Below are 11,177 nucleotides of genomic sequence, written 5' to 3'. Positions count from 1 at the left end.
TTTTTTTTACTTTTAATTTTTGGGGATTTTGGAATTTTTTGGATTTTTTAAAATTATTTTTTAATTTTTGAGGAATTTTGGGGGATTTTTAAAATTATTTTTTTAATTTTTGGGGGTTTTGGGGAATTTTTTGGATTTTAAATTTTTTAAATTATTTTTTAATTTTTTGGGTTTTAGGGAATTTTTTGGAATTTTTTTTAATTATTCTTTAATTTTTGGGGGTTTAGGGAATTTTTTGGGATTTTTTTAAAATTATTTTTTTAATTTTGTGGTTTTGGGGAATTTTTTGGAATTTTTTTTAAATTATTTTTTAATTTTTGGGGTTTTTGGGGAATTTTTGAGGAATTTTTCTTTTATTTTTGGGGGGATTTTATTGGGATATTTTCGAGATTTATTTTTTATTTTTTTAGGATTTATTTTCGATATTTTGGGTTTTTTTGGGGGGATATTTTTTATTTTTTGGGGTCTTTGGGGATTCCTCGAGGTTTTATTTTTTTAGAGGGGATTTTTTGGGATTTATTTTTTATCTTTTGGGATTTTTCAGGGTTTTTTGAGAATTTTTTAGGGGATTTTTTTGGGGATGTTTTACTTTTTGGGGGATTATTTTGAATTTTTTGGGTTTTTTTGGCAACTTGAGGGGATTTTATAAAATTTTTGGGGGATTTTTTTATTTTGGGGAGGATTTTTGGAGATTTTCTTGGGATTTTTATTTTGGGGGTTGGGGGTTTTTTTAGGGTTTTTTTCAGAATTTTTTTGTGTTTTTTGGGACATTTTTGGGGGGTTTTTTAAGTGTTTTATTCTAGAATTTTTTAGGGCTTTTTTGGGGCTTTTTTAGGCATTTTTAATGGTATTTTGGATATTTTTTTATGGGGTTTTATTTAGGGTTTTGTTTTTTTTTTTTTAATTGAAGTTTTTTAGGGTTTTTTCCAGGGTTGGTTTTTTTGGGAATTAATTTTTTTTTTTTTTGTAGGTTTTAATTGGGGTTTTTGGGGTTTTTTATTTTGTTTTTTTTTGCAGATTTTGATTGGGTTTTCTGTGGGGTTTTCCAGGATTGGGATTTGTTGGGGGGATTTTTTCTGCAGGTTTTATTGGGATTTTTGGGGTATTTTTGCAGCTTTTATTGGGTTCTCTATGGGGTATTTTTATTGGGATTTTTGCAGATTTTTTGGGACATTTCTCAGGTTTAATCGGATTTTTTGGGGTATTTTTGCAGGTTTTATTGGGATTTTTTGGGTATTTTTGCAGGATTTATTGGGCTCTCCACGGGGTATTTTTAATGGGATTTTTGCAGGTTTTTTTGGGTTTTTTTGGGGTATTTTTTCAGGATTTACTTGGTTCTCCATGGGGTATTTTTAATGGGATTTTTGGGATATTTCTCAGGTTTTATTGGGTATTTTTGGGGTATTTTTTCAGGATTTATTGGGTTCTCTATGTAGTATTTTTAATGGGATTTTTGCAGGTTTTTTTGAGATTTTCTCAGGTTTTCTTGGGGTTTTTTTGGGTATTTATGCAGGTTTTGTTGGGCTCTCCATGGGGTATTTTTAATGGGATTTTTGCAGTTTTTTTGGGGGTTTTTTGGGTATTTTTGCAGGTTTTATTGGGTTCTCCATGGGGTATTTTTAATGGGATTTTTGGGATATTTCTCAGTTTTATTGGGTATTTTGGGGGGATTTTTGCAGCTTTTATTGGGTTCTCCATGGAGTATTTTAATGGGATTTTTGCAGGTTTTATTGGGTATTTTTTTGGATTTTCACACCTTTATTTTGCAGATTTTTCAGGGGATTTTCTCAGGTTTTATTGGGGATTTTGGGGTATTTTTGCTGGTTTTATTGGGTTCTCCATGGGGTATTTTAATGGGATTTTTGCAGGTTTTTTTGAGTATTTTTTTGATTTTTTGCAGGTTTTTTTGGGATATTTCTCAGGTTTTATTGGGTATTTTTGGGTATTTTTTCAGGATTTATTGGGCTCTCCATGGGGTATTTTTAATGGGATTTTTGCAGGTTTTTTGGGGATATTTTTCAGGTTTTACTGGGTTTTTCCAGGGGATTTTCTCAGGTTTTATTGGGTATTTTTGGGGATATTTCTCAGGTTTTATTGGGTTTTTCCAGGGGATTTTTGCAGGTTTTATTGGGTATTTTTGGGGTATTTTTTGCAGTTTTTTATTGGGGATTTCTGTGAAGGTTTTGTTTTTTTCCTGGGGATTTTCTCAGGTTTTATTGGGTATTTTTGAGGGATTTTTGCAGGTTTTATTGGGTATTTCTGGGGCTATTTCACAGTATTTTCAGGGATATTTCTCAGGTTTTATTGGGTATTTTCTGGGGATTTTCTGGGGATTTTTGGGGATATTTTCATAGGTTTTATAGGGTTCTCCATGGGGATTTTTGGGAATATTTTGCAGGTTTTTTGGGGATATTTCTCAGGTTTTATTGGGTATTTTTGGGGATATTTCTCAGGTTTTATTGGGTATTTTCTGGGGATTTTTGCAGGTTTTATTGGGCTCTCCATGGAGTATTTTTAATGGGATTTTTGCAGGTTTTTTGGGGATTTTTGCAGCTTTTATAGGGTTCTCCATGGGTATTTTGGGGGATATTTCTCAGGTTTTATTGGGTTTTCCCAGGGGATTTTTGCAGGATTTGTTGGGTATTTTTGGGGATATTTCACAGGTTTTTTGGGGATATTTCTCAGGTTTTATTGGGTATTTTTGGGGGATTTTTTCAGGATTTATTGGGTTCTCCATGGGGTATTTTTGGAGATATTTCACCGTTTTTTCGGGGATATTTCTCAGGTTTTATTGGGTTCTCCATGGGTATTTCTGTGGCTATTTCACAGCATTTCCGGGGATATTTCTCAGGTTTTATTGAGTTTTTCCAGGGGATTTTTGCAGGTTTTTTTTGGTGTTTCTCTGCAGGTTTTATTGGGCTCTCCATGGGGTATTTTTAATGGGATTTTTGCAGGTTTTATTGGGATATTTCTCAGGTTTTATTGGGTATTTTTGTGGCTATTTCACTGGTTTTTTCGGGGATATTTCACCGTTTTTTCGGGGATATTTATCAGGTTTTATTGGGTTCTCCATGGGGATTTTTGTGGCTATTTCACAGTATTTCCGGGGATATTTCTCAGGATTTATTGGGTATTTTTGGGGATATTTCTCAGTTTTTTTGTGGCTATTTCACAGCATTTCCGGGGATATTTCTCAGGATTTATTGGGTATTTTTGGGGATATTTCTCAGGTTTTTTTGTGGCTATTTCACAGTATTTCCGGGGATATTTCCCAGGTTTTATTGGGTATTTTTGGGGATATTTCTCAGTATTTTTGTGGCTATTTCACAGTTTTTTCAGGGATATTTCTCAGGTTTTATTGAGTATTTTTGGGGATATTTCTCAGTTTTTTGTGGCTATTTCACAGTATTTCCGGGGATATTTCTCAGGATTTATTGGGTATTTTTGGGGGATTTTTGCAGGTTTTATTGGGTTCTCCATGGGTATTTTTGGGGATATTTCACAGTATTTCCGGGGATATTTCTCAGGTTTTATTGGGTATTTTTGGGGATATTTCTCAGTTTTTTTGGGGCTATTTCACAGTATTTCCGGGGATATTTCTCAGGTTTTATTGGGTATTTTTGGGGGATTTTTGCAGGTTTTATTGGGTATTTTTGTGGCTATTTCACAGTTTTTTTGGGGATATTTCTCAGGTTTTATTGGGTATTTTTGGGGATATTTCTCAGTTTTTTTGTGGATATTTCAAAGTATTTCCGGGGATATTTCTCAGGTTTTATTGGGTATTTTTGTGGCTATTTCACAGTTTTTTTCGGGGATATTTCACTGTTTTTTCGGGGATATTTCTCCGGTTTTATTGGGTTCCCCATGGGTATTTTTGGGGATATTTCACAGGTTTTATTGGGTTTTCCCAGGGGATTTTTGCAGCTTTTATTGGGTATTTTGGGGGAATTTTGTGGCTTTTTCACAGTATTCCCGGGGGATATTTCTCAGGATTTATTGGGTATTTTTGGGGATATTTCTCAGTTTTTTTGGGGCTATTTCACAGTATTTCCGGGGATATTTCTCAGGATTTATTGGGTATTTTTGGGGATATTTCCTCAGGTTTTTTTGTGGCTATTTCACAGTATTTCCGGGGATATTTCTCAGGTTTTATTGGGTTCCCCATGGGTATTTTGGGGATATTTCACAGTTGTTTTGTGGATATTTCTCAGTTTTATTGGGTATTTTTGGGGGATTTTTGCAGGTTGTTTTGGGGATTTTTGCAGCTTTTATAGGGTTCTCCATGGGGTATTTTTGGGGATATTCTGCAGGTTTTTTGAGGATATTTCTCAGGTTTTATTGGGTTCTCCATGGGTATTTTTGTGGCTATTTCACAGTATTTCGGGGATATTTCTCAGGTTTTATTGGGTATTTTTGGGGGATTTTTGCAGGATTTGTTGGGTATTTTTGTGGCTATTTCACAGTTTTTTCGGGGATATTTCTCAAGTTTTATTGGGTTCTCCATGGGTATTTTTGGGATATCTCTCAGTTTTTTTGGGGATATGTCACAGTATTTCCGGGGATATTTCTCAGGTTTTATTGGGTATTTTTGGGGGATTTTTGCAGGTTTTATTGGGTATTTTTGGGGATATTTCTCAGTTTTTTTGGGGCTATTTCACAGTTGTTTTGTGGATATTTCTCAGGTTTTATTGGATATTTTTGGGGGATTTTTTGCAGGTTTTGTTGGGTTTTTTTGTGGCTATTTCACAGTATTTCCGGGGCTATTTCTCAGGTTTTATTGGGTATTTTCTGGGGATTTTTGCAGGATTTTTGGGGATATTTTCATAGGTTTTATAGGGTTCTCCATGGGGATTTTTGGGGATATTTCTCAGGTTTTTTTTGTGGCTATTTCACAGTATTTCCGGGGATATTTCTCAGGTTTTATTGGGTATTTTTGGAGGATTTTTGCAGGATTTATTGGGTTCTCCATGGGGATTTTTGAGGATATTTCACAGTTTTTTTGGGGATATTTCTCAGTTTTATTGGATATTTTTGGGGGATTTTTGCAGGTTTTATTGGGTTCCCCATGGAGTATTTTTAATGGGATTTTTGCAGGTTTTTTTTTGGGATTTTTGCAGCTTTTATTGGGTTCTCCATGGGTATTTTTGGGGATATTTCACAGTATTTTTGGGGATATTTCTCAGGTTTTATTGGGTTCTCCATGGGGATTTTGGGGATATTTCACAGTATTTCCGGGGATATTTCTCAGGTTTTATTGAGTTTTTCCAGGGGATTTTTGCAGGATTTATTGGGGGTTTCTCTGCAGGTTTTATTGGGCTCTCCATGGGGTATTTTTAATGGGATTTTTGCAGGTTTTATTGGGATATTTCTCAGGTTTTATTGGGTATTTTTGTGGCTATTTCACAGTTTTTTTCGGGGATATTTCACTGTTTTTTCAGGGATATTTCTCAGGTTTTATTGGGTATTTTTGGGGATATTTCTCAGTTTTTTTGTGGCTATTTCACAGTATTTCCGGGGATATTTCTCAGGATTTATTGGGTATTTTTGGGGATATTTCTCAGTTTTTTTGTGGCTATTTCACAGTATTTCCGGGGATATTTCTCAGGATTTATTGGGTATTTTTGGGATATTTCTCAGTTTTTTTTGTGGCTATTTCACAGTATTTCCGGGGATATTTCTCAGGTTTTATTGGGTATTTTTGGGGATTTTTGCAGGTTTTTTTGGGGATTTTTGCAGCTTTTATAGGGTTCTCCATGGGGTATTTTTGGGGATATTCTGCAGGTTTTTTGAGGATATTTCTCAGGTTTTATTGGGTTCTCCATGGGTATTTTTGGGGATATTTCACAGCTGTTTTGTGGATATTCCTCAGGTTTTATTGGGTTCCCCGTGGGTATTTTTGGGGATATTTCTCAGTTTTTTTGGGGCTATTTCACAGTTGTTTTGTGGATATTTCTCAGGATTTATTGGGTATTTTTGGGGATATTTCTCAGTTTTTTTTGTGGCTATTTCACAGTATTTCCGGGGATATTTCTCAGGTTTGATTGGGTATTTTTGGGGGATTTTTGCAGGTTTTATTGGGTATTTTTGTGGCTATTTCACAGTATTTTTGGGGATATTTCTCAGGTTTTATTGGGTATTTTTGGGGGATTTTTTCAGGATTTATTGGGTATTTTGTGGCTATTTCACAGTTTTTTTCGGGATATTTCACTGTTTTTTCGGGATATTTCTCCGGTTTTATTGGGTTCCCCATGGGTATTTTTGGGGATATTTCACAGGTTTTATTGGGTTTTCCCAGGGATTTTGCAGCTTTTATTGGGTATTTTGGGGGAATTTTGTGGCTATTTCACAGTATTTCCGGGGATATTTCTCAGGATTTATTGGGTATTTTTGGGATATTTCTCAGTTTTTTTGTGGCTATTTCACAGTATTTCCGGGGATATTTCTCAGGTTTTATTGGGTATTTTTGGGGGATTTTTGCAGGTTTTATTGGGTTCTCCATGGTGTATTTTTTGGGGATATTTCACAGCTGTTTTGTGGATATTCCTCAGGTTTTATTGGGTTCCCCGTGGGTATTTTTTGGGGATATTTCTCAGTTTTTTTGGGGCTATTTCACAGTTGTTTCTGTGGATATTTCTCAGGATTATTGGGTATTTTTGGGATATTTCTCAGTTTTTTTGGGGCTGTTTCACAGTTGTTTTGTGGATATTTCTCAGGATTTATTGGGTATTTTTGGGGATATTTCTCAGGTTTTTTGGGGATATTTCACAGTATTTCCGTGGATATTCCTCAGGTTTTATTGGGTATTTTTGGGGATTTTTGCAGGTTTTATTGGGTATTTTTGTGGCTATTTCACAGTATTTCCGGGATATTTCTCAGGTTTTATGGGTTTTTTCAGATTTTTGCAGCTTTTATTGGGTATTTTGGGGGGGTTTCTCTGCAGGTTTTATTGGGTTCTCCATGGGATTTTCGGGGATATTTCACAGTTTTTTCGGGATATTTCACTTGTTTTGGGGATATTTCTCAGTTTTTTTGTGCCTATTTCACAGTATTTCCGGGGATATTTCTCAGGTTTTATTGGGTTTTCCCAGGGGATTTTTGCAAGTTTTATTGGGTATTTTTGGGGATATTTCTCAGTTTTTTGTGGCTATTTCACAGTATTTCCGGGGATATTTCTCAGGTTTTATTGGGTATTTTTGGGGGATTTTTTGCAGGTTTTGTTGGGTTTTTTTGTGGCTATTTCACAGTATTTCCGGGGCTATTTCTCAGGTTTTATTGGGTATTTTCTGGGGATTTTTGCAGGATTTATTGGGTATTTTTGGGGATATTTCTCAGTTTTTTTGGGGCTATTTCACAGTATTTCCGGGGATATTTCTCAGGTTTTATTGGGTATTTTTGGGGATTTTTGCAGGTTTTTTTGGGGATTTTTGCAGCTTTTATAGGGTTCTCCATGGGGTATTTTTGGGGATATTCTGCAGGTTTTTTGAGGATATTTCTCAGGTTTTATTGGGTTCTCCATGGTATTTTTGGGGATATTTCACAGTTGTTTTGTGGATATTTCTCAGGATTTATTGGGTATTTTTGGGATATCTCTCAGGTTTTTTGTGGCTATTTCACAGTATTTCCGGGGATATTTCTCAGTTTTATTGGGTATTTTTGGGGGATTTTTGCAGGTTTTATTGGGTATTTTTGGGGATATTTCTCAGTTTTTTTGTGGCTATTTCACAGTATTTCCGGGGATATTTCTCAGGTTTGATTGGGTATTTTTGGGGGATTTTTGCAGCTTTTATTGGGTTCTCCATGGGTATTTTTGGGGATATTTCACAGCTGTTTTGTGGATATTCCTCAGGTTTTATTGGGTTCCCGTGGGTATTTTTGGGGATATTTCTCAGTTTTTTTGGGGCTATTTCACAGTTGTTTTGTGGATATTTCTCAGGTTTTATTGGATATTTTTGGGGGATTTTTTGCAGGTTTTGTTGGGTTTTTTTGTGGCTATTTCACAGTTTTTTCAGGGATATTTCACTGTTTTTTCGGGGATGTTTCTCAGGTTTTATTGGGTATTTTTGGGGATATTTCTCAGTTTTTTTGTGGCTATTTCACAGTATTTCCGGGGATATTTCTCAGGTTTTATTGGGTATTTTTGGGGGATTTTGCAGGATATTTGGGGGGTTTCTCTGCAGGATTTTGGGGGTTCCCGGGGTGTCTCTGCCCCTCAGGTGGGGTCGGGGTCACTTCAGGCAGCGCTCGAAGTAGGTGGCGCCCACGTAGCCGCCCCGCAGCGAGCGCTGCACGTTCTGCTCAAACAGGCGCCGGTTGCTCTGCAGCACCTCCGCAGCCTCCTTGTTCAGGGGGTCCTCGGGGTTGGGCTCCTTTGGGAGGGGAGATTTGGGGTTTCAGAGATCCCAAAATTACCCTAAAATTCCCATAAAATCCCTCTAAAATCCCACAAAATTCCCCTACACAACACAAATCCCAAAATTCCCTAAAACCGCCCCAAAATCCCATCAGTCCTTGGTTGGGGTTTGGGTCCCATTTTGGGGCTCCCCTTGTTCAGGGGGTCCTCGGGGTTGGGCTCCTTTGGAGGGGAAATTGGGCTTTGAGAGATCCCAAAATTACCCTAAAATTCCCTAAAATCTCCCAAAACCTCACAAAATTCCCCTACACAACACAAATCCCAAAATTCCCTAAAACCGCCCCAAAATCCCCAAAATCAGCCCCTGTTTGGGGTTTGGGTCCCATTTTGGGGCTCCCTTGTTCAGGGGCTCCTCGGGGTTGGGCTCCTTTGGGGGGCAAAGTTTGGGGTTTGAGAGATCCCAAAATTCCCCTAAAATTCCCCTCAAATCCTACAAAATCCCTTTACACCCCCAAATCCCAAAATTCCCCATAAAATTCCTCAAAAATCCCTTAAAGCACCCAGATTCCAGAATTCCCTAAAACCCCACAGAATTCCCCTAAAACTGCCCAAATCCCATCAGTCATTATTTGGGGTTTGGTTCCTTTTAGGGAAAGTTTGGGGTCAGGGGGATCCCAGATTTCCCCTAAAATTCCCCTAAAATCTCCCAAAATCCCCTTACACAACCCAAATCCAAAATTCCCTAAAACCGCCCCAAAATCCCATCAGTCCTTGGTTGGGGTTTGGGTCCCATTTTGGGGCTCCCCTTGTTCAGGGGCTTCTCGGGGTTGGGCTCCTTCGAGGGGAAATTTGGGGTTTGAGAGATCCCAAAATTACCCTAAAATTCCCCTAAAATCCCTTAAAGCACCCAGATTCCAGAATTCCCTAAAACCCCCCCAAAATCAGCCCCTGTTTGGGGTTTGGGGCTCCCCTTGTTCAGGGGGTCCTCAGGGTTGGGCTCCTTTGGGGGGAAGATTTGGGGTTTGAGAGATCCCAAAATTACCCTAAAATTCCCCCTAAAATCTCCCAAAATCTCACAAAATTCCCCTACACAACCCAAATCCCAAAATTAACTAAAACCGCCTCAAATCCCATCAGTCCTTGGTTGGGGTTTGGGTCCCATTTTGGGGCTCCCCTTGTTCAGGGGTCCTCGGGGTTGGGCTCCTTTGGGAGGGAGATTTGGGGTTTGAGAGATCCCAAAATTCCTCTAAAATTCCCATAAAATCTCCACAAAATCCCTTAAAGCACCCAAGTCCCAAAATCCCCAAAAATCCCACAAAATTCCCTCACACCAGCCCCTGTTTGGGGTTTGGGTCCCATTTTGGGGCTCCCCTTGTTCAGGGGGTCCTCGGGGTTGGGCTCCTTTGGGAGGGAGATTTGGGGTTTCAGAGATCCCAAAATTACCCTAAAATTCCCCCAAAATTTCCCTAAAATCCCTTAAAGCACCCAGATCCCAGAATTCCCTAAAACCGCCCCAAAATCAGCCCCTGTTTGGGGTTTGGGGCTCCCCTTGTCCAGGGGGTCCTCAGGGTTGGGCTCCTTTGGGAGGGAGATTTGGGGTTTGAGAGATCCCAAAAATTCCCCCAAAATTCCCCCAAAATTCCCCTAAAATCCCTTAAAGCACCCAGATTCTAGAATTCCCTAAAACCCCACAGAATTCCCCTAAAACTGCCCCAAATCCCATCACTCATTCTTTGGGGTTTGGCTCCTTTTAGGGGAAATTTGGGGTCAGGGGATCCCAAAATTATCCTAAAATTCCCCTAAAATCTCCCAAAATCCCCTTACACAACCCAAATCCCAAAATTCCCTAAAACCGCCCCAAAATCCCATCAGTCCTTGTTTGGGGTTTGGGTCCCATTTTGGGGCTCCCCTTGTTCAGGGGGTCCTCAGGGTTGGGAGGCAAAGTTTGGGGTCAGGGGGGTCCAAAATTATTCTAAAATTCCCCTAAAATTGCCCTAAAATCCTTTTAAGCACCAGATCCCAGAATTCCCATAAATTCCCCCAAAATCAGCCCCTGTTTGGGGTTTGGGTCCCATTTTGGGGCTCCCCTTGTTCAGGGGGTCCTCGGGGTTGGGCTCCTTCGGGGGGCAAAGTTTGGGGTTTGAGAGATCCCAAAATTATCCTAAAATTCCCCAAAATTCCCCTAAAATTCCTCTAAAATCCCTTAAAGCACCCAGATTCCAGAATTCCCTAAAACCCCACAGAATTCCCATAAAACTGCCCCAAATCCCATCACTCATTCTTTGGGGTTTGGCTCCTTTCAGGGGAAATTTGGGGTCAGGGGGATCCCAGATTTCCCCTAAAATTCCCCTAAAATCCCCACAAAATTCCCCTACACAACACAAATCCAAAATTCCCTAAAACCGCCCCAAAATCCCCAAAATCAGCCCCTGTTTGGGGTTTGGGTCCCATTTTGGGGCTCCCCTTGTTCAGGGGGTCCTCGGGGTTGGGCTCCTTTGGGGGGCAAAGTCTGGGGTTGAGAGATCCCAAAATTCCCCTAAAATTCCCCTCAAATCCTACAAAATCCCTTTACACCCCCAATCCCAAAATTCCCCATAAAATTCCTCAAAAATCCCTTAAAGCACCCAGATTCCAGAATTCCCTAAAACCCCACAGAATTCCCCTAAAACTGCCCAAATCCCATCAGTCATTATTTGGGGTTTGGTTCCTTTTAGGGGAAATTTGGGGTCAGGGGGATCCCAGAATTCCCCTAAAATTCCCCTAAAATCTCCCAAAATCCCCTTACACAACCCAAATCCCAAAATTCCCTAAAACCGCCCCAAAATCA

The 11,177-nt window shown here is 38.9% G+C and overlaps 1 protein-coding gene across 2 annotated transcripts in view; it reads right to left on the bottom strand.

Moving 5' to 3' along the window:
* Window positions 1-1,264: 1,264 nt before the first annotated feature.
* UBE2M (ubiquitin conjugating enzyme E2 M) overlaps window positions 1,265-11,177 on the bottom strand; it is a 32,923-nt gene continuing 23,010 nt past the window's right edge. Inside the window, exons 6-7 of one of the 2 annotated variants that reach the window (XR_012577755.1) lie at window positions 8,154-8,366; window positions 1,265-1,679 (exon numbers count right to left, since the gene is read on the bottom strand). Coding sequence is in view for 1 of the 2 variants with exons in the window: in XM_074531753.1 (XP_074387854.1) it covers window positions 8,226-8,366 (141 nt within the window). In the remaining variant the exon portion in view is untranslated. Of the gene's footprint in view, window positions 1,680-8,111; window positions 8,367-11,177 lie in introns of those variants that run through there. The other variant, XM_074531753.1, reaches the window with a different exon arrangement.

This window comes from Zonotrichia albicollis, chromosome 38, assembly GCF_047830755.1.
Source record: "Zonotrichia albicollis isolate bZonAlb1 chromosome 38, bZonAlb1.hap1, whole genome shotgun sequence".
In the NCBI taxonomy this organism is placed as follows: Eukaryota; Metazoa; Chordata; class Aves; order Passeriformes; family Passerellidae; genus Zonotrichia; species Zonotrichia albicollis.
Note: the sequence above shows the minus strand (reverse complement) of the source record. Positions and strands in the feature narration are given on the sequence as shown.